Genomic DNA, 23,513 nt, shown 5'->3' with positions numbered 1-23,513 from the left:
GGTCTCTGTCCCAGCTTGTACACGGATGACCTACACGACTATAGAGGAACATCTTCACCTTTGATTCGCGTTAGCCATGCGTTCATTCACACATTTAAGAACCGTGTGTTGAACAGCCAACGATCATGTGCCAGGTGCTGCCCAGTAAACAAACGAAGCCCTGCCCACGCTTTAGTGAGGGGTGTGCCGAGAGCCGGGAAGGACCCAAGCAGGGTAAATACTGGCGGGTGCTGTTTTAAATCTAGTGGTCAGAGAAGGCCTCAGAGAAGGCCTCTGAGCAGGGGACATTCCGGCAGAGACGTAAAACAAGTGAAGGAGAGAGTCAGAAGACCAGATGGAGTAGGAATGTTCCAGAAAGAAGGAACACACCTGCTGGGAAGGAAGGAGCAGCTAGAGTCTTGTGTGGTCGGTGTAGATGGAAGGAGAGAGATGGGGGTGGATGGTGAAGAGGGTGTCAGAGGGATGCTGAAGGACTTTGGATTTTCATCATAAGCCATTAAAGGATTTTGAGCAAGAAAGTTAAATATTTTGAAAGGAGGACTCTGGCTGCTGTCTGAGGATGAGATTTCAGGAAGGCAAGAGGAAGTGGGAGGAAGAAGGATGCTCCCAGGTGGCCTCGAAGGAGAGGCGCTTGGATGGGGCAAGGGCAGCGGAGGGGAGCGGGGGTTGGATTCAGGCTACGACAGACCAAAGCCTGTCCAAGGGCGGATCTGGAGTGTCAGCAAGCATCGAGAGTGCCTGTGTTCAGGCCAGTTGGGAGGCCTTGCTGAACGGCCCTCCATGCTGCGGGGTGGGCGTCGGCAGACGTGAGACGGTGGCGAAGGCACAGCACGCAGGCAGAGGGGGCGGAAAGGTGGGCCACGAGGCCAGCACTGCCTCCTCTGAACCCTGAGGCAAGTCATTTACCACCTTGAAGCCCACTTTGCCTCTGTATGTCGAGATGCAATTACAATATGGACCTCATGGGAGAGTGGTGGGGACCAAATGGTAACGTGGACAGATGTTTGACAAACCCCATCCTCCCTGCCCTGGGGCCAGGTCATTACCCTCATTCTCTCTGTGGAGAGACACTCACTCACTGGAGGTGCTCCTGGCTTGGACCCCCTGAGCCTCCCTGAAATCCTAGAGGCTGGGGAGGTGGCTGGGATCCCAACGGCTGGTTTGGGTTAGTGGGGTTGGAGTGTGTTGGGGCCGGGTGTTTCCACAGGCAGGTCCGAGACCGGGGCCATCTGGGGGGGCGCCTCCCCACCACCCGTGCACCCCTTCTGCTCTCTCTAGACTTGTTTCCTCCGTGACCTCATCTACCAGCACAGTTACAACTCCTCCACAATGATGCCCAAGCCTAAATTCCAAACCCCAGTAGTATCTGAGCTTCGGTTTCCAGGGCCTTGTAGATGTTTTTATCTGGATGTCCTACTGATTGCTTCCGACGTATCTGATGGGGAACGTTGACATCCCTACTCAAAGCGTGTTTCCCTCCTACCCCCGTGACTGCTTCTGGCACTGCCCTTCTTGGAAACATCCAAGCTTTGCCAATCTTTGATTCTTTCCTCTCACAAACCCCTCCCCCTAGTGCAATATTTATCCACCTAAGCCCCATGAATTGTCCCCCGGATATGTCCCTCACGTGTCTTTCCGCTTTTATTTCCACAATCAGTGCCATCGCTCTAGTTCAGAACTATCTAATTTCCTACCTGGGATATTTCACTAACTTCTTTACTTATCTTTCTGACTCTCCCCTCCCCACTCTCTGTGTACAATGATCCTTAGCTATCAAGTCACAGCTCTGATGATGTTCAGATGTCACGTCTATGTTTCAAGTGGGCGTCTGCATGTGGAATAAATTCCCTATTTTCTTAGCCTATCCATCAGGGCTCTATTTTTTTTTTTTTTTTTTTTTTTTGCGGTATGCGGGCCTCTCACTGCTGTGGCCTCTCCCGTTGCGGAGCACAGGCTCCGGACACACAGGCTCAGCGGCCATGGCTCACGGGCCCAGCCGCTCCGCGGCACGGGGGATCCTCCCGGACCGGGACATGAACCCGTGTCCCCTGCATCGGCAGGCGGACTCACAACCATTGAGCCACCAGGGAAGCCCCAGGGCTCTCTCTTAATTTCCATTTTTACCTCCCTGTGCTGTAGGCCCCTTGGCTTGCCTGACGTTTCATGAACGAGACAACCATTTTCTCTATTTTCGACCTTGGCTCATGACGGTCACTACTGGGATATCCAGCACTTTCCTAGTCCAGGGCCCTGTCCTGGGTCCTTTCTCCTACAGCATCGGTGTCAACACTTGTAAGCCTATGGAAGAGTAAATGCTCCAGCCGTGCAGAAAGGAGGCTGCTGGTGCTCAGAGGGACCCGTAACTGACCCTCGTTCAGAGGCAGGACTGGACCCTGGGCCACCCGTCCCCCAGCTGTGCTCTCCCTCGTCGCTGGGATTTTCTTCTCCTCGGTCCTCTCCTGTCCATCTCTACCTGCAAAGTCTTCCCGGCCCCGGGCGGCACTAACTCCCAACACACTTTCCAAGTGTGACATGTCCTCCCTCGCACGGGGAGCCCTCAGGTGTGTTCACCCTCATCATCATCCTGGACTTTTACTCCAAGAATGGTTTGGTCATCTTTGCTCTGGTGAGACCCACCCAGAGAGGCCAAGTATCTGGAACAAGACACGGAAGAGTATCTTATTGCTTCATTATCCCTAAGAGGGGCTGCATCTGGGCCTGACGTAACGTAGATGCTCCAAAAGTGCCTGTTAGTGCTGTGGGTCTGAGGGCTGCCTCGGAGCCCAGAGAGCAGGGGGGCTTCCGGCCGTGCTCTGCCCCAGACCTCCAGTAACCCTCTCACCCCAGCTCTCTGGGGACTGGCTCGGGCTCCCCGGCCCAGCACCAGAGCCCCAACTGCTGCAGACACCCCTCGGTGCCAGATCTGCTGACTCAGCCCCAGAGGAGCGAGCTGGGGTGGGGGGGCCAGCCTCCCCCGGCCCCCGACCCTGGGCAGCACAGGCCTGGTGGGCTTACCTGGACCCATTCATGTGGTCGTACTCCCGCTTGACACTGACCCTCACGGGCTGATTCATCCACTCCTGCTGCGGGGGGAGGGGGTTGATCTTGTGGGGCTGGCCGTAGTCGGGACTCCCGGAGGCGGTCATGTCGGCCTTGGGGAGATGGGCCGCCGGTCCGTAGGCGGAGTCGAAGAGGGACTGGTCGTCGCTCACCACCGACAGAGCCTCCTGGAGGGCAGAGGGGAGACAGAAGCCCGGCGTCACTCTCCAGCCAGAACCACTCCCCTCCTACCCTCCCTGGGAACCGGCGGGCTGGCCCAGCGCTGCCCAGCTGCGCAAGCTTGATGGGTTCTCTGCACGTTACCCTGCGTGACGAGGCAGGCTGGGGAGTGGAGCGGGGATGCAGACCCCCGGGAGTGTGTCCACCTGTTGGGTCTATAGGCTGGACCCCCAGAAAGGAGTGTGGGGCGCGGGAGGCCAGGAAGAATGGTTACACAGAGCACACACGTGGGTTGAGGTGGTGCTTGAACCCTGGGCTCTCTCGGGATAAACAGAAGTGCCCCTTACTAGCTGGGGAAGCAGTCAAGCTACAGGGCATAGGAGTGGAGACATTTCTTTTACAGGTGAGGCCAGTGAGACCCACCCGAAGAGGTTAAGTATGTGGCTCAAGGTCACACCAGGGAAGAAGGGTGAGGCGCAGGGTTGTGGTCCCCTCCAGTTTCAGTTCCCTTCTCTGCAAACAGGAATAAGAATAGCTTTTTCAGAGTTGATAGGTGATTGAATGAGAAGACCTAGGTACAGGTGTCTAGCGCTTAGAGGCGCTCTAGGATGTGCTGGGGCATCTTACACATCTGAGATGCAGGTGGGAGGCTGCCTGCCTCCCCGGGACACAGGGCTCCATCATCCTTTCCTGCCTGATTCCTTCAGATGACAGTTTCCAGTCCTAAATGTGAGGATTCAACCTGCCCAGGAAAGAGGGCGGAATCCCAGCTACGTGGATGGAGGGGCCAGGGCTGACCTTCCCATGCCTACCGTCCCATCACCTGCCGGGACAGGTGGAGACGGCGGACGAAGAAAGGCAGCAGCATCGTGCTTTCCGGAGGTCTACCAACCAAAGAAGGGTAATGAGATTCTCTCATCATCCAGCTCACGGCAGATCACAGCGACCCAGGTCGTGGACTGGGGTGTGATGGTCACTAGATCACACAATTCCACCAAATTAAGTTGGCCACGTTTCAGAAGAGGTAGTAATTCACCATCTAGAATTAATTATAATCAATATAATCTAACTATAATTACACAATCTGTAATCATGGAGAGGTGATGTCATATTACAGGAGAAATGTCTAGCACAGTCTGTGGCGCATAGTGACACCCAGTAAAGTTAGCTTTGATGGTTATTAGCTTCAAGTAAAGATTCTTTTAGGCCACCTGCTATGGTCTGAGTTGTTCCTTTAAAATTCATATGTTGAAGCCCTAACCCCAGTTCCTCACAATCGGACTGTAGTTCGAGATAAGATTTTTAAAGAGAGGCTTACGTTGAAATGAGGCCTTTTGGGTGGGTCCTAATCCAACATGACTGATGTCCTTATAAAAGGAGGATATTTGGAAACATCAAGAGACACCGGGGGTGGCGGGCACAGAGGGACACCCATGTGGGGAAGCAGCAAGAGGGCAGCTTCTCTGCAAGCCAAGAAGAGGCCTCAGGACCTGCCAGCACCCCATTTTGGATTTCCGGCTTTCAGAGCTGTGAGAAAACACATTTCTGTTGCCTGAGCCACACAGTCAGTGGTATTTTGCTAGGGCAGCCCTACTATGGCACCTTTACTTTAGCCCCCGGTCCCATACCTATAAAATTACAATCTGCTCTACCAGCTAAGTGTTGCCCTTTCTCCCATGGCTGTTCTCAACCCCAGCAGGAGGACAGCCATACTTCAAGGGAAGTGGCTCTTCTGCAGCTGTTTCCGGCTGGGATCAGGAAAGAATAACTGGAACATAGTCCGGGAAGTCTGCTCCTACACCAGAAGGCTTTGCAGAGTATAAACATGGCCGGAGACGGCAGTTTCAAAGCTGAGTTGCCTGCACAGTATGGAAAGCACAGGGTGGGTTCCTTGATTCAGACCTAAAATCTACTGGGATCCTTCACTTTCCACCTGCTGTCCTGTGTCATACTCAGAGGAAGGTTGTGCTTCTTGGAACCATGTGTCTATTGGTTATGATATCCATTGTCCATTTCAATTAGGGATCCGCGCTGGCTCCACACCCCAAACCAGGGATCTGAACTGTCATCCAGGCACACAGTGGTTGCAAGTTGAAAAGTGTGACACTGTCATCTTCCAGAGGCCTGAATCTGAGCCCATGAACTTCCTGGGGTTCTATACTAGGAGCAGAGATGCATTACCAACCAGGACCCATAATGCCCTTTTGGTGATGGATGAACAGTCACCAGTTCTGCTACAAAAACAGACTCCACCTAAGGAATCAGGTATCGTCTTCCACCGTGGAGAGCGGCTTACATGCTTGCCTGATCATGCACAAATCTTGGCGTTTCCAATTAAAGTATTTCTTCCATCTCCTTTCCTCTGGGTTGGGGGAGAGGATGATGGAATAACGGAGGCCAGGGGGCCTGGGAGGCAGGACCGGGGATAGTGGTCCTCGGGCAAAGATCCTTATACCATCTTTATCCCCAGAGATGGCAGGTCAGGGAGCAGAGAAGCAGGGTAGTCAAGTCAGAGGGACCAAGCAGATGGCAAAACCAGGGTTCACAGCAAAGAGGTTGCAACAGAGGCCAGATTAGACCAAGCTGGGATTTCTGGAGGCTGACCAAGGAGAGACTTCTTAAGCAGATGAGAAAAAATACTTTACAGAACAAAGTGCAGTGTGGTAAATGGTACAAAACTGGTTTGAACTCATTTTGGGAAAAAGTTTCCTTCAGTGCACAATCAAAGGAAACTCCAGTCAAGGGGCCACGTCACAGGAGGAGAGGACCCCGGTTTATTCCAGAACGCCTCTCCTTCCCCTTTCTGTCCAGTCCTGTCCTCGGCTCCCTCTGCTGTGTTTTTCAGACTCTTTCCTCCGTGAGCCAGCACCCAGTCCCTCACCCAGCCCACCCTGCACATTCCCCTGCCAGATCCAGCTCCCTTGAAAGCTGTAAATACCGTCATCTGCCACAACCCCGGCTCACATCCCTCCGAGAGCACCCTCTGTTTCATCCATCGCAAATCTATTCTCATTTGCCTGTCTTCCAAGAACTCAGCTTCGCCCCGGTGGCCCACCATCCACGTTCCCCGTTCACAACGTCCAGGCTGCACCTCCTGCCCCAGGCTCGCTGTTTCCACTGTTCCACTAAATGGGCCTTCAAGTGCCCTCCTGTGTCTTAGACTTTGTAAGTCCCTACGCTGGGAGCATCCTTTCTTTGCCCCCTGCTCCGGACACACGTCCAATTCTTCCCATTTTGTAGGTAAATGAAATCTTCCTTGCTCCATGAAAGCTTCCCTGATAATAATGCCCTGTGACTCATTTGAGCTTTGAAAGGTCAAGTGAGACTACTGCTTGGGTAAACACACACACACACACACACACACGCACGCACACTTTTCTGTTTGCAGCCATTGATAGGGAAAAGGCTTTTTAAAAAAATTTCATCACATGGTGGAGAAAAGAATTGGTGGCTGGGAGAAGCTGGGGAGAGAGAAGATGCAAGAGAACGGTTCCTTGTCTGGCCTCCTGGACTGGATCAGAAAACCTAACACGAGCAGGAGAGGGAGATGAGGACCATTAAGTGGGAATCATAGATTTGGGGAGACCAGGCTCCAAACAAGCTGCTTTGGGATCCTGGTGAAGCCTAAGAGCTGGGGAGAAGATTCACACTGGCTCTGAAAGGACAACAGCGTTTTGCCATTCAAGGCTGGAGCTTTGGGGGTGTCCCGAGACCAAGCCCACAGCATGTTCCCAATGGGCAGTGGCGAGCCTTTTCCAAGCTGCTTTTGGGGCAGCGGCGCGTTGCAGGAAGACGGGCGTGGGGAAGGAAGAGGCCGACAGGAGCACGGAGTGAGGTGAGTGTGGCCATTGTACTTGTATGACAGAGTCTTGTCCCCACTGGGGGTCCCGGAAGTCCCTGGGGGTGATTTGGTGGGGGCGTCGGCACCAAGGAGCTGCTTTGCCCAGCTGAGGAGCTCTTGAGCTGGCAGTCGGATCAACAACATGCCTGTAGCTTGTTACACACTTGTGGCTCTAGTTATTTTCCTTATATCTTAGAAGCTGTTTCCTTTTACTTAAATTCTTAAAACTTATAAAAGTTTCAACATGAAACTATTACTTGTCCTTAAAACTCTTTATAGGAATGAGTACACAGTTGGGGTTCAAGACCTTTATACTGAGGCAGGGTTGCTGAGTGTTTGCCTCCAGGCTGAAGACAGAGAGAACATCAGCATAAAAGTTCACACACTGTTCTCAGGGTGGCTGGGTTCCTTCACTTCTCCTTTTGACTTTGGACCTGACACTGATCCCTTCATTCAGAGGAAGTCAAATGATCCTTTAAAGACTTGCTGAGTCCGGGTTGCTGTAGGGCACATGGCAGGGAAACTGACTTCAGTGGGAAGGACAGAGGGCGTGGCCCTAATCCCGTGTGGTGCTCAGTCTGGGGTCTCTCTCGGCCCTTGTCGCTGTCCCTGTGAAGTCAGCCCTGACTTGCTTAGTAACTGGATTCTGCGAAGCACATCCCTTTGCTCTGCTGAGTGCTGGGAAGGAAAGGCCTGTCACTTAGGATGCTCTGGTCCCTCAGCCACTGAGACCGAGACCCAGAGGGAGGCACAGGGCCCCTTGACTCCAAGCAGGGAAGCGGTCCAGCACATCACTATCCCACTTGACCTGTTCACCAGAGCACTCAGGCAAGGGCAAGTACTTGGAACGGCAGCTTGACTTCCGACCTAAGCAGATAGTCATACTGGCCGTAGAAATGCTGACCAAACTGTGTCAGCTTTCCTTCCCAGGATGCCCTGCTGGCCCAGGGAGCCAGCAGATGGACACGGCCAGTGGGCACTCGTCTTGGTGCTTCTTATCCAATTTGTGTTAAGGTGCCTTTAACACATCACTTATAATACACCCCTGTTACCATTATAGAAAACAGATCAAAGTAGCAGACGATTATCATAGCATCTATTAAGTGCAAATCAAGTTTCCCTGAGCGATCTAATTTAATCCTCCCTGCAATTCTACAAGGGATGTCCTGTTATCACCTCTATTTTTCAGATAAGGAAATGGATATTCAGAGAAGTGAACTCACTAGCTCAGGTGACGTAGCAAGTGAGTGTGACCTGGGATTCAAATTCAGATCTGCTGTCTGGGCACTTTGAGGGTAACTCTTTATGTTTGTTGAGATGTACACGGAGCACAATCTTTGGAGTGAGAAAGATCTGAGTTCCAGTCCAAGTCCCATCAGTTACTCATCAATGCACCACCCAGTGCAATTTATTTATACTTTACAAACTTCATTTCCTCATCTGTAGAATGGTGATAATAACAGTACCTAATCTGGCAGATTTTGAATAAATACAAAATGAGGTAAGTGAACTCCCTAAATCAAGAGCCTAAAGTTCTTAGGGCACAGCAAATACTAAAACAAACAAACAAACAAAAAGTTTTTTTTAAAAGAAGCACAATGCTGAGAGATGCCTTGGGACCCTTTGGGTTGGAGATGGGGGCAGGGGGACGGGAGACAGAAAAAGCCTGAGAGATTCCTCCTTCTCAACTGTGTTGGTTACTTAAAAGTAACCAAGGTTGCCCAGGGTTCAAAATGAGTGGGTTTGAAGATAATAGTTGGATTTGAAATGCAGATTCCATGGGCTTCTAGAGAAGAGAACCTACTTCCTAATCTATGTTTCTCCTTCTCCTTGCAAACCATCAGATTGTTCCATTGCAGCTTCAGCCCTCTCTTTCTAGCTTCTGAATTCAGGCCTCTAGGAGGCACAGATAAGGCATTGAAATAATCCTGCAAACGAGGGGAGGAGGTGGCCAGGCCCACTCCTCCCGCTGTTCCTACATCAGGCATGTGGTAAATATCAGAAGAATGCCACGTGCATAACTGTGAATTCACTAATAAATAAACTTCCCTTATTTTGGAATTTGCCATATATCCTTTTTTTCCCCTCTCTTTTCCTTTTTTTTTTTTAAATGCCAGCAGATGTGTCTTCCACCATTTGTTTCCCTCAGATTAAGCAAAGGATATTTTCCACGCTCACATCAGTTGAGTGATGGGGGATGTGGTCAGAGCATGGCCACATGATGGCCTGGCTGACATCAGTGGTGAGCCAACAACTGCATCTCCAAAGACCTTAGCAGAGATGCAGGCAGAGAGGGAACATGCTGGAGAGGGAGCCGTGAGGATCTCCCCATTCTCTGCAGGAGTGCGTGGAAGAAACGTCTGCCGTCGTCCACGTGTGGGAAGGGCACACACGGCCACGGCGATGGGCCAAATGGAGTCAGAGAAGGAAGAGACCCGATTTCCCCCACCCTTTCCTGAGTCTTACAATTAGGCTGAGTATTTATTTCTAGCACAGGGAATGACCCAAAAGATGGGCCTGAGAAGAACGGACCCTACGTTGTTTCCTTACCCTCCTCTCCCCTGTCCTGCCCCGAAACTTGTAAGGACAGCTTTCTGTGGCTCAGGAACTCTGCTGGAGCAAGTGAAAAAGATGTCAAAAGCGACCAGGTTGAGTTCCCTGCCTCTGCCCCTGCTCAGTGGGTCCACGACTCCCAGACCAGGCCTCTGGAAAGCTAATCCCTGGGTCACCGCAGGGAGCCCACGAGCTGTGGCTTTTTATTACATTCTTTACATAATGACGTGAAGTCCCTTCTCCTGGCAGCCAGAGAGCATACAAAATGCAGACAGGATTCTAGGGAGCAAAGCCCTCTGTCTTCTCTGTTTTGGGAAACCAGCAGGCTCTGCAGCAGTGTGTGTGTGTGTGTGTGTGTGTGTGTGTGTGTGCGCTGGGGGGTTGGTCAGCACATTCTCATCTGAAGTGTCAGGAGAGGTGGCTCCTGTGAGTTTGCTCAAACCTTTGGCCTCTCCCTCCCTTCTAATTGCCAGCCCTGTGCCCAAATTTTGCCCGTTATTTCCATCCCACAGAGGGCAGGTGCCCAAGGGAAGAGGAGGTAAATGTTCTGCAAAGTTGGATAAGGAAGAAGGTGGAAACATTGATCAGTCACCCAACTTTAACTGAAAGCTCTTCTGCGCAGAGCAGTGCAGGTACCCTGCTCAGGTCGGGAAGGTTGCCTTTGCCCCAAAACAGCCACATCAGTATTTCCAATCTTTGCCACTCCCCACCAAGAGGCTGCATCTATTTCCCTCCCCTTGAAACCAGAGGCGACTTTATGACGCCTCAGCAAGGGGAAGGTGGCAGAAGTGGCCTTGTAGGACTTCCAAGGCCAGGTGATACATCACGACTTCCACCTGCTTCTCGTTCTCTCTTGGGCCTCTAGCCCTTGGAAACCAGCCACCATCCTGTGAGGAAGCCCAAACCAGCCCGAGCAGAGAAACTACATGGAGAGGCCCACACACAGAGCAACTGAGGCCACCAGCCACCAGCCAGCATCAGCCTCCAGGCTTGGGAGTGAGGAACCTTCAACGAAAGTTGAGAGAACTCATAAGCATAATAATTGTTTTGTGCCACTAGATTTGGGGGTGATTTCTCATGTAGCAACTGGAGCACCTCCTATCACTTTAATCAGCAACAAGAGATCCATATTCAAAGGAGGTAGAGGAGGATTGTGTGAGTAACCTTCTCACTATGATTACTGGCAGGGCCTAGCAGCAGTCAGCACCAGGACAGACTCCGTGGGGAAGCGGAGGCCCAAAGCCTAACCTCTCCAGGTTCGTACAGTGAGGGAGGGTCAGACTCAGCCATAAGGCCTGACTCCTCTGATAACCATGTAGGGGACTTACCCCAGACAAACAACAGTGAGAAGACAAACAAACAACAAGCAGGGACCCCTTTTTAAAATTAGAAAGAACAAACAGAACAAGTATAATGTGATAACATGAAGCTTTCAAGGAACTTTACAACCATCACCTCATTTATCCTTTTAGGATGTGAGTTAGGATCCTCCTATTACTGTAAAGAAAACTGAACTAGTGACGCTCCAACCCGTAGCCTGACCGCAAAGCTTATACTCGTCCCCGCAAAGTGTTCCCAGTTTGCTAACTCTGTCTAATCCTATCCTGGGCTCTGCCGCACAGCCAAATTGGCCCTGGAAACTCAGAGTGTTAGGCTGATTTCTAACGTAGCTTATTGAAATTTCTAACCTCATCCCCGCCCCGCCCCCAGGCCTCCATCCCCACTCTTTGTCACTTAGATCTTCACTAACTGGGGAGGGGGTTTCTGCTGTGGCCGGTCCAGAGAAAGGCAGCCAGCCAAGTCCCTAGAAGATGGAATTGGAATCCTTTGCAGATGAAAGTACTTTATTTAATGGAGTTTAATAAATTAAGGGAATGAGTCTAAATGAGTTCAGAGGAGAGGGTCTTGGCGTTCCATAAAGATGGCCATGTAACAGAATCCAGAGCTGGAGGCCCCTGTTAATCACCGTCTCCCATTAGATGCTTCTCCACGTCTCCCATGGGTATTTACCTTTGCCTGTTGACATTGAGTTTTCACAGTCACTTTTTTGACCATAACCACATTTAAAGGGCATCTCTAAAGATCAAAGTTACATTCTCCTCCCACAGAGAATGATTTTACTGCTGAAAAGAAGAAAAGTGCTGAATGTGGATACTAACGGGAAGGCAGATAGAAGGTTAGTCTGAGCTCCAAGAAGGGAACATTTTACAGTGTGTTGTCCTTTCTGTTTCTTTACAATGGGGCTGACCACTCTTCAAGCTGCTTTCTCTCAAAGACGATGGGGAGTGTGAAAAGACCAGCCATGATCTGTTGTGTATAACTTGTTACATTTGACACTCCAGGGACCAAGCCTCTCTCTAATAATAAGGAGTGACCTGACCGCAGAGGTGGACCTTGAGGTTCCCAAGGGACAGGGTGGCAAGAGGGTGGGATGTGAGGCCTCACTGTAGTTGGGAAGCTTAGATATTCTCTTCTGTGAAATCAAGCCCGTATTCTCCTGCCAGTTCTGATTGGCTGGAAGGGTTAAATAAAGCCCTGCCAGGTGCAAAGGGGTGACGATGAACAGAGAACTGTCAACCATCAGAACACACCCGCAGATGCCATGGGGAGAAGCAGGCAGGCAAGGCGGCCGTCCTGGACACTAGACCAGCCGTAGTTCCCAATGGATTTCACTGCTCATCCCTTGCACTGGGACTGTATTCTGCCTGGTTGCACAGCAGTGGCTGTACCAGTCACTAAAAATAAAGGATGCTTCCACACTGGTGGCTGAGTGCTGCTGCTCTGAGCCCCCTCCTGCCCTTCTCTGCCCTGGGATGATGATGACTAAAGTGCTGAAGATTGGCACCGCAGGTCCTCCGGGATCCTGCTCCAAGACCAGGAGTTGGTGCCCTGGTGCCCCTGTGGCACCACATGAGTGGTTATACATCAGAATGTTTTCCTTGCCCTGCTTTTCCGATTGCGGAAGTGGTGGCATGAGAGGATGGCTGAGGATCTGGATGGGCTGGGAGCCTCCTTGTCCCCCAGAGGGTCCCTGAGCATGTCTGCTGCAGGAGGGGTCAAAGACAAAGGGTAAAAAGGAAGCAAACCACTTCTCCGCTCTCTTCACTCCATAGGGTTCCGATGTAAAATCCGGTCCAATAAAAGGCACAGGCTGCCAGCTGGGTCAATGCAGGGCTTTACTGGCTGTGCAACTTTGGGCAAATTACCTAACCTTTTGGTTCCTGGCAAATTTTAAGCGTCTTCTACTGAACATTTAACGCTCTCTGACGATGATGAATGGCCGCACTGCCCGGATCACGGAGCGCTGAAAGCTTGGAAGAGCATCCTGGTGGGGGGTGGCTGCAGTGCTTCCTCACAGAGTCTGAATTTCCCCCATCGTGGGCTGATGGGACGGGCCAGGGGATGGGATGCAGTTCCTGAGACTGCGGAGTGGGGGGGCTCTAAGAGTTTCCCTTGGGGCTTGGTCTTTATGGCTCTGGCCTGCTAGCTGGACCAAGAGGAGCTCAGTCTGGTCTGTGGTGACAAGACAGCGACGAAGGGAAGAAGGGGGCGGAGGCAGTTCAGGTCTGAAACGATGGGCTCCCCCAGGGGAAGCAGACATTTGTCTACCAGTCTTGATGACGCCTTCTGACATCTTTTGCAAGCGTCTGGGAAGGGAGGAAATGTAGATGGCATGTATCCCTCCAACACGGGTCCTGGGAACTTTCCCATCCTTTGTCTCAAAGACCAGTTTTGCTGCTAGAAGCAGCCCAAAGAGAGGGACCGCGTCAATCTTAGTCACTGTCTGCATCCAGCAGCTTGCACAGTTCCTGGCACCTAGTAGGTGTGCAACAAATTTTTTTGACGGATAAGAACCCCAGAGCATGATGGGAAACACCGAGAGCCTCCCTCTCCCTCCAGCACCTCTGCCGCCAGCCAGACCTCCCGCTCACTCTCGGCCACAAGACATTAAGCCTTGCACCCAGGCTTGTCCATTTTTTTAACCCACCACACCCAGTGACCGTTTCTTGTTCAAATATAAACACGAAGCCCCTGACTACTCCGCACCCACCCCCAAACAAGCACTCGAGGTCCTTTTCCTAGAAGCTGTGATCTTATCCGCCGATTTCCTCATGTGATGGTTTCCGTGGCAACGGGTGCCCTCATAATCACAGGAAGCCCGGCAGGAAACAAGCACGTAGGGGCCCTTCGATCTATTCTTCCAGCTACACCCAGGGAGCATCCTGGCAGGAGGGCGAAAGCAAAACCAGCCTCAAGAAGCAGGGTGTCCATATCTGTGAGCCCTGCTGGCCCTGGCCAGGGAGAGGGGAGAGTCCACTTCACCTTGATGGACACCCGGGGCCCAGCACGAGTGACTCCATCTGACTTCTCTTTCTCCAGGGCGCTGGGCAAAGAGGATCCCGAATCCATTTCCCAGTGCTTAATAGCTCTTTCCTTTCTGTGATTCATGCCCAAGGAGCCATGCTGGGTGACCTCAGGCCCAGCTAGTCCTGAGTGTGCAGGATTTCCAACTTTCACATCTGGATGAGCTATTCTAGCCAAGGTGTTTAGTTCTTCTGTGGCCCCAGGGCATATGGTTACCAGATTGCTGCAGCAACACGAGGATGGGAGTGACCAGAGGAGGTGCCCACAGAGGTCCGTCTTCTGGGCTGGCTCAGCCACCCTGGCCCCGTCCCTGCCCACCTCCTGGGTTTACTGTACTTTGCTCCTCTACTGCATTTGTACCTTCCGTTTGTTTCCCCCTTTCTTGTTCCTTCTCTTGCATTTTAATGTCCTATTTTTTTAAATTAATTGTTATTGGAGTATAGTTGCTTTACATTGCTGTGTTAGTTTCTCCTGTACAGCAAAGCGAATCAGCTATACATATACATATACCCCCTCTTTTTTGGATTTCCTTCCCATTTAGATCACCACAGAGCACTGAGTAGAGTTCCCTGTGCTATACAGTAGGTTCTCATTAGTTATCTATTTTATATAATACATAGTAGTGTGTATATGTCAATCCCAATCTCCCAATTCATCCCACGGCCCCCTTCTCCCCTTGGTATCCATACATTTGTTCTCTACATCTGTGTCTCTACTTCTGCTTTGCAAATAAGTTCATTTTTCTAGATTCCACATATAAGTGATACTATACGATACTTGTTTTTCTCTTTCAGAGTTACTTCACTTTGTATGATAGTCTCTAGGTCCATCCATGTCTCTGCAAATGGCACAGTTTCGTTCCTTTTTATGGCTGAGCAATATTCCATTGTGTATATGTACCACATCTTCTTTGTCCGTTCCCCTGTTGATGGACTTAATGTCTTATTTTAAATAGTTTCTCCCTTGTTATATAAGACCTGCCACCCCTTTCTCCCCAGCACTCTTGGCCTGTAGACATCTCTATAATACAGATTTCTGATTGCTCTTTGCGTGTCTGCAAACATCTATGTGGACACCAGGTTTCTTCTCCCTTTGCTCTATCCAGACATCCCTGCATAGACCCTTCCTCATCCCCTCTGCCTCATTAAATCTCAGCTTTTCACCAAACCTTTATGGAGGACCTTCTACATGTCAGGCATTCAGTACAGGGGATGCAAAGATAAATGAGCCCCAAGGTGCTCAATCTGGGGAGAAGGTTGACATAAATACGGGGACTTATGTGGGGGGATGGGAGGGCAGTGAGTGAGGGCCTTGGGGGTTGGCCTCCTGGAGGAAGTAGAGACTGAGGTGGGTGGAAGGGACCTTCTAGAACACCTGGAGTTCCACCACGTCTTCCAGGAAGTTTTGCCACCCTGCAGCTCACCGCAGTAACCTCTCACTCTGCTGAAGTCTGTAGTACTTTCCATCTCACCACTGATTCAGCACTTTATTCTAGACTGCCTTGTCACATTGCTTTTATTTGTATTTAACTCCTTCTGGATACTGTAGTTTTTCATAGGTTGATTCTCTGTCTCTCCGGAAAGTAAATCCCACATGGATGGATTTTCTTTGTGGTTTTCCACAGACATTATTAACACTTACGAATACCTTGGTTTCCTCAACCCTAAAATGGGCACAATGACAGAACCTACTGCAAAGGGTTAATGTGAGGATGGGGTGAGGCGAAGGGCTCCCCACTGTATCCTTGCTCTGAACGGCACAGTGCTGGCGCCTTAGAAATGTCACTTCTGGCACCTCTTGTTAGTTCTGTGACTTTAGGCAAATTCTTTCATCTCTCTGTGCCACAGTTTCCTTTTTGGTAAAATAGTGATGGTGACATTAGCATGCTAACTCATGCCTGTCACGCAGTCAAGCACTCCTTCAGCTTAACCTTCTTATTCTAATCCACGGGTTTTAAGATAGGAAAAGCACTTCATTTCTCCGGGCCTATTTCTTTACCAAAACACAAAAGACTGAACTAGGTGAGAGCAAGATCCTTGCCAGTCTTCAGTCCTACCCTCGATGAGTAGATCGATCCTATAGCCCCATTCGCCTGCGACGGTCCCAACTGATGCCTTTTGTGCCAGAAAATGCTTCATAACGCTTCCTTTCACTCTCAAAATTCTTCTGCTTTGGCTGATGCACTATGGGGCTGCCCCATCTATGGTAACTCAGAGATCGCAGTGTGCCTCAGCTCCACGGGCCCACTGCTTGTCTGTCATCCTTGCCCTCCCCTCCAGGGAAGAGGTAAGGGGAACCAAGGACAGCCTGGTCTCCACACAAGAAGCCAGGCATCGCTCCTCTTGGAGCTCAGACTCTGCCTCTGGTACACAGCTGGTCTCTCGGTTGGCAGCCACCCTCAAAGCAGTCACCCACTGGGTTGGCCTTCATCCTCTGACTTGAGTGCCAAGCCTAGGCATTCTGGCATTGGGCCTCCTGTCTCTCCACATCCATCTATAGGAAAAGCAGATATTTTGTGAACAAGTCCTGCCAAGGGCTTCCAGTGAAAACATCTCAGTGGGATTACATGGAGGTATTTTCTTTGTCACTCTCAGTAAAGCTGGTTGAGCAGAAAACCCAGCTGAAGCCCCCTGACAGTTCCTAGGGACTTGGGACCGATTTGGTTACTTTCTCTATAAAGGGTACTTAGTGTTCGACTCTTGGAAGCTTCTGGAGGGACCGGCCTTGCCGCGTAGAAGCCACGCCTGTCTGTCTGTCCCAAGGACAGGAGTCATGAGGGCAGTAAGGCTTAATCCTTGACGTTCCAAAAACTTATGGGAAATGGGAAACCGCTCTCCTACGTGGGAAAGCCATGAGGAGGTGTCCAAAACCTCATCAAAAAGCCTCTCAGCTCCTTTCCCTGCTTGGTTCCCTTTACTTCAGGATCCACTGTCGATGACTGTCAATTCTCATGCTGCTACTTCTGCTTGGGTTTCTTCATGGTTGGGATCTCCCACGTTCTGTAGGCCTTGGTGATTTTCACGAGAAGGCCAAAGCCAACAATGTCAACCTTCCCAACCCTGAGCTTCTTGGAACCCGTCATCACCTTGCTCTATCTAATCCCAAACCAAGAAAGGTTTCGGGTCTCCCAGCCTGAATGACTTTTAAAAAGTGTTAGAGATTGTGGAAAGGAGGAACGAGGGTTTGTATACTCTTCAGCCTCAGTCTTGTGATAAACTCAGAATGAAGACACAGAAACTGTTTACATAAACCTATGATCCTTGTACATAGAAAGAAACTGAACTCTTGAATTTGGTCCTTCAGACCAGCGCTGTCCAGTAGAACTTTCTTCGATAGGAAACGTTCTCCAGTCTGCACTGTGCAATGCAGAAGGCACGAGTCCTGGTGGCTACAAGCATTTGAAATGTGGCCCGTGTGACTGAGGAGCTGAATTTTAAAATTTTAGTTAATTTAAATTGAAAAAGCCACATTTGCAAGGGATTGCCCTATTAACCAGCATGGGCTCTAGACACTCGTGCTTGGTGGCCGGTCCACATACTACTCAAAATGTGTGATGGTCACTTTGGCTACTTCTTGAACACGTCCTGTCTCATTATGGGATCGTGAAACATATTTGTCACAAAAAGCGTTCCTTCTCTGAGGCATTCATTCATTTGACGAATATTGGTTGGACATGTGCCTTGCTCCAGGCACTGTGATAAAAAGTCAAGAATGTGTCTGTGGAAAATGACATCAGAGAGTTTTAATAGCATTTGTTGATTGTAGTGGAATTAGGAGATTTGTAGAAACTTTCCCTCCTGCTGATCTGGCTGTGTCTGTGTAGTGAAGTAAATGCCTGCAAGTGATTTTGTGAATAGAGGGTCCCCTGAGAAGTGAGCAGCCTCTCCAAGTCTGCTGTGTAATCACGTCTGTGCCCAGGGCGGGGGAGGTGATGCTGGGAGAGGGAGATGGGGGAAGATCCTGAGTTAAATACGGTAGGAATTACGGTATGTTGTGAGAACCAAATTAAAGAGGAGTGAGGTCTGCAAAAGAACTCTGGAAAGTGTAAGGCGCTGCCTTTTAATGCTACCGTGAGCTCATGCAACAATCCGGGCCGATGGCTTTCCCAGATACCTTGGTGTAGCATCTCCGAAAGCGATAAAGCAGCTGAGCAGTGCCTCCCGAGAAAGAGGCAGGGTGTGAAGTAGACAGAAGACAACTGCCAAGGCAGGGGGATTTCAGAGGAGGGGAGAGCAGTGAACTGAGCAGGAATGAGGGGAGGGGAGGGTGTTAACACTCTATTGCCTGTCAACAAATGTACGGCAGGGACTTTCCTGGTCACAAATAGCCAGCTGGGACCTCACGGAAACATTTCATCCCGTATCTAAAGAGCACACAGCAGGGAGAAGGGGGCCTAGACACAGCACCCCGACCTCCGGAGGCTTCTTCCTAAGGGATTTGGAAGGACACCATCTCCCTTTAGAAAAAGGTTGCGGCTCTCACTGCAGGGCCTTCAAACAACACCTGGATCTTGAGTGACCTGGAAGCACGGTGGGAGGACCCCACAGTAAGATTCCCTGCATCCTGGCAGGCCGCTCAGCCCCAGAGCCCAAGTCCCAGTGCGTGGTGACTGTGCTTTAAACCAGAGCTTCAGCCTGTGCACTCTTGGCTCCGTGACACATTATGGGTGCTTCTGGAATGCTTAGCCCTTAGGAGACCGGCCACTCTGATGGGCGCAGCCCAGGGCTCTGGGTGCCAGCTCTGCCTGGGAACCCTTCTTCCCACAACATCAACATTTGCATGCAGACAGGATCTTGCCGCTGTACCTTCTCTCCCCTCCTTTCTGGCCACCCTGTCCCCATTCTTCCCAGGCCGTGGTCCAACATCAGCTAAGCAACCAAATCACACACTACTCCAACTCACCTCTAAGAGGTGACCCAACCATTAGGATGCCTCAGATCACCTAAGCCTCTGAAGGGAGGGCCCTATGGCATGGATCCACTCCAGGTCCCAACTGTCCACATTTGATGGTCTGAGCTCATTGAGAAAGAGTTAATCTAAAATATTCACTCTTATAATCCAAAGAGACCACTACAGTTTTAGAGGGGTTTCCCCTTCCCTCCCAGCAGATAAATCCTCTTAATTGTTTTTAATAGAGGCACTTTTTTTTTTTAATTCATCCTCTAAGCACACAGAAAACTAACTGGGACGATTAGGGGAAGAGGAGTGGGTAAAAGCATGCTGGGCCCATGGTCAGGCCGGCTGACAGGAAGTCAGGTTGACCACATTCATGGGGTCTTGGTCTTTGACAACCCAACAGTGTTCAAGGATTTCTCTGGCTTAATTTCAGGACTCCCAATGGGCCAGTCCTTCTATAAACACCAAATGTAAGCACCAAGGGGAAAAGATAGGAAAGATGTTGTCCTTAGATACCGTTATTTGTTGTGATCACAGATTTACTCTTTCAGACCCTCTGGGGGTCCCTCGAGAGCTTTCCGAGCACACCTTTCAGATAGAGACCATCTGATCATCACCCTCCCTGTACACGTGTGTACACATATCCCGAGTATTTATTTCAATGTACAGCTGCTCTTCCCACTTGGGGTCAGAGGGTTTCTTGGGAGATTACTGTCTGCACTCATGGAGCACAGCCATACAGAGAAGTTGATGGCCAGGAGGCCTCTGTTTCCCTCTAACACCAGAGCACGTGAATCAAGACCCATGTGTCCCTCACACGTGGGGACACGAGGCGTAGCCAGAGGGTCTGGCCAGACCTGATGCAGCTCAGACGTGGCCCTTTGCTCTTGCGGCAGGAGGAAAATCCTGTCAAAACGGCTTAAAGATCTTCTAATATTTCCATGCAATTAAGGCCACATCTGTCTCCCAGGCCCCCGCACTTCTTTGCTAGTTCACAGACATGAACCAAACAGTCTGTCTTGTCGATCTGGAAGGTAACAAAGAGCTCCATTCATAACTGTAGGCACTTTCACCATTTTTTTTTTCAAAGTAAAATAGAGTTTTCACTTTGAGAATAACCTGTGTGGCAAGCGAGCGAAGGATATTTTTCCCCCCTAATAAATCAAATTCAACAGCCTAATAAAATGCTGGCTCCCCCCTCTCCCCCCACCCCGTTCCCTCCCTCTCTCCCTCCCAGGGTGCCACTGGGCTGACAACTGCTCTGCATTGAGACCAGTGGGTGCCCCCAAGGAGGTGGGGGAAGGTGAGCTGGGAGCAAATGAAGGGAGTTAAAACACCTTTGGAAGGTGTGATGGCTTGTGGGGTGGGGAGGAGGGAAGGTGGGGGACTGGTCTGCCTTCCCCTCCCCAGCTTCACCTACTTTTTCAGCCTTTCAGAGCTTGTTTCAAAATATTCCTTTTCTTCCGCAGCTCCCTCTACCCCAGTACCCATCCCTGAACATTGGGTAAACCTTCTGCTTCCTTCTTTTGCACGAGGAGGAACAAAAGCACCATGTTCCGAAAGATGGAGCAAGGGCTCTGGGACCACACCTGCAGCCGAAGCCCTGCAGGAGCATGCCCCTCCTCAGAACAAGGTTGAGAGATCTCCCCTGCCTTTGAAGCCTCCAGAGAGTGAGTTTGCAGGAGATAAGTGCTGATAAACATCGGGTTGGGTGCTTATCCGCAGTGAGCACAATCTTTTGAGGTTCTCTCTGCACTCACAGGCAGTAGAGACTCTAATCAGAAAACAGAAGGGAAAATGCAAAACAAAGCAGTATTTGCTGCTGCTTTTTCTTCTTCTTTTTTGTTTTGTTTTGTTTGGTTTCACTCTACACACTGGAAAGCCCAACACGGATGCTGTAACACAGGGGACTCCAGAGCAGAAATGCAGCCCTGGGTCTTTGCTTTGTTCAACGTTTTTGCTCTGACATCGATGGAAGAAATATTTTCAGTCCTGTACATAAGAGGATGAGTCAAACGTTGATAACAATGATTATCTATCTCCAACATTTTCTTTCCCCAAGTGCTTTTACAGGCGTTGTGTTATCTGGCCCTCATGACAGCCCTCTAAGGAGGACAGATGGTTTACAAGGGAAGAAAGTGAGCCTGAGCTTGGTTGTATGATTTATCCAATGCCACACAGCATGAAGTGGGGTGGCAGAAGGAAAACCCAGATTTTTCTGGCTATAAAGCTGGGTTCTGTTCATTCTATCCCATGCAGTGGCTCAGTAGCTAGAAGATACTCAGAAATCAGAATGGCCTTGAGCCTGGGCATGGCATCTGGAAGGATCTGGAAAGCTTGGGTGGTGGTGGATGAACCAGGGTGGAGGGGAGCTCTGAACTTTGCAGCACTTGAGTAATGCAAAAAGGGCAGAGCCTTGGCCGTTCTAGATTTCAATGTATTGGTGATGCCTGGTTCTTTTAGTATGGGATGTTAGCAAGAAGCCCACGGTGAAGATGCGGTGTAGAGTAGAAGGAACACAGGAACGGGGAATCCAGAACTCCGGCCTCTGCTCTACCACAGGCCAGCTATGGGGTCCTAAGCAAAGGTTGCTTCTCTGATTTTCCACTTCTCCTTCGTAAAATGAAAGAGTGGGACAAGATGGTACCTAATGCAGGAGGGTGGGGGACAGTGAGGATAGCATGGAGAGCGTTTTCTCCCCCATGAGCACATTCTCTTAAAAATTATGCAACCACAATGGCAATACTAGGGTAAAACGTTGACAAGACTTGCCAAGACTAAGATGGAAAGCTCAGTGGTAGAACCTGGCTATCCCTCCCAGCTCCCAAGTTCTAGGGTGATGATGTAGAAGTCTTTAGCTCAAGGAACCACAGATGGCTATTTATATCCATAAAGATAACGAGTTATTTCCACACAAACTTTAATTAAGCAATTCTGCACCTGACTGCCAAGCCTCAGTATTATACGTACTATTGACCATCTGCAGTTGGATAGAAAGTAAACTCTCCACAAAAACCTCACAAGTCACATTACAGCAAGAGTAACTGGAACTCAGCCAAAAAGAAAGTTTCCTAAGGGAAAAAGTGATACACCATTCGTACAATGTGTCTTAGGCCCCTCAATGAACCCTCCATGGCCACTTCTAGGATGGGAAGTGAGACTGGGGTGTGGTCTCACCCCAGACTCAGGGGGCTCTGACTTTATTTGATTTTTTTTTTTTACAGGAATGTATTCATGTTATTTATTTAATTAAAAATCAAATTGAAAAGAAGGGTAGAAAAAGGAACATCTTGTTCATGGCTAAATTCATGGTTTGGAGAGTAGGTGAGGGGGGTGGGGCTGGATGAGATCCCCACTTAGGACTGGATCAAGATTGCTGACCCTGGAGAGAAGCCCGGTGTTGCAGAGGGCCAGTGTGCAGGTATAGTGGAGGCTGTCTGGAGAGATGCAAATGTGCCCCGTTTGTATCTGTCCTACCAGTCTCACTCATGAATACCTGACTTTGTGCTTCCTAGTCTAACTTTCCAGCTCCCAGTTGAAGACAGACCGGAAGATAATGCTGGGAGGTGGTCAGAGAGGCTCCCCTCCCCACTACAGATGTGGGGATGGAGCTATGCTGGCCCCAGGTCCTTTCCTTCCCTGGGTCTCTATCTCCTGCTCCTACCGAGAGCCCACACCATCACCACTACATAGCTGGCTGGATTCAACAAGTTCAGTTAAGGGTTTTCAGAAGTCCCTGTCATTATAAGAGTTAAATCTACTGCAGAAATATGCCTCTAGAACTCAGACACCCATATTCATATGCATACACTGATCCTTTAGACTATGTTTGCTTGGAGTTTGGGGAGGGAGACTCATCTGGTTAGTATCATCCTTTGGAAACTGGGCTGGACTCGTCTAGGGTGCTGAGTCAGATTCTACCACCAACGACAAGAGGCCTTAGTCTTTTTCACTGCCCTCCCCACACCTGCGCTCGCACACACAGATACCCACAAATTACAATGCATTTTGAAACTACTAAAAATTGAGCTATAAATATTTAACATATGCAAATAGCATTACAGCAGAAAGAATGCACATAAAGTGGCAGTTATCTATCTCTTCTAGAATCAAAAAAATAACCATTCTTTCTAGTTTTCTTCTGATCCTACAGTATTTGCTGGACATTTGCCCTGGAAAGCCATTAAACAACACAGTTTATCGGTGTACTATTAGCCATAGGCTTCTGTTTTTAGATGACATAGCTTGAGTGGAGATTTTTATCTGTACCTGGCACATTTCAGGAGTGTCTGAAATGAGTGCGTCTCAAGAACTCTCTCCAGGTTCTTGCCTCTCCGAAGTTGGTCAAGTGACAAACCAATTCAGGGTATCAAGCCAACGATCGGAATCTTAGATGTGACGCGCCTGCTACAAGTACATATTCTAAGAATTTGTAATATCTAAGAATTGCTAATATCACCATCAAAAGCTGTAGCTTATCAATTCGTATGACTCCTTTTGTTGGAAGTTTCCTGAGAGTAAAATTCCTGAGGGTAAGAATGATCACCGGGTCTTCTTTTTCTAACAACTTCTGATTGCCTTGCATCTATGAAATGAATGTACACAGCTCATCATAATGAATGGAAAGCAAAGAACAATG

General features: G+C 49.8%; 1 protein-coding gene across 3 annotated transcripts in view; it reads right to left on the bottom strand.

Moving 5' to 3' along the window:
• The window catches only part of FLI1 (Fli-1 proto-oncogene, ETS transcription factor), a 123,394-nt gene that overhangs the window by 49,810 nt on the left and 50,071 nt on the right, over positions 1–23,513 (bottom strand). For 2 of the 3 annotated variants that reach the window (XM_082627384.1, XM_082627385.1), the window contains one exon: positions 3,016–3,227. In XM_082627384.1, the coding sequence (XP_082483510.1) occupies positions 3,016–3,227 (212 nt within the window). Of the gene's footprint in view, positions 1–3,015; positions 3,228–3,846; positions 4,286–23,513 lie in introns of those variants that run through there. The other variant, XM_082627383.1, reaches the window with a different exon arrangement.

Source organism: Mesoplodon mirus, assembly GCF_964341445.2.
Source record: "Mesoplodon mirus genome assembly, chromosome: 7".
NCBI lineage: Eukaryota > Metazoa > Chordata > Mammalia > Artiodactyla > Ziphiidae > Mesoplodon > Mesoplodon mirus.
This window is presented reverse-complemented; position numbering and strand designations above follow the sequence as displayed.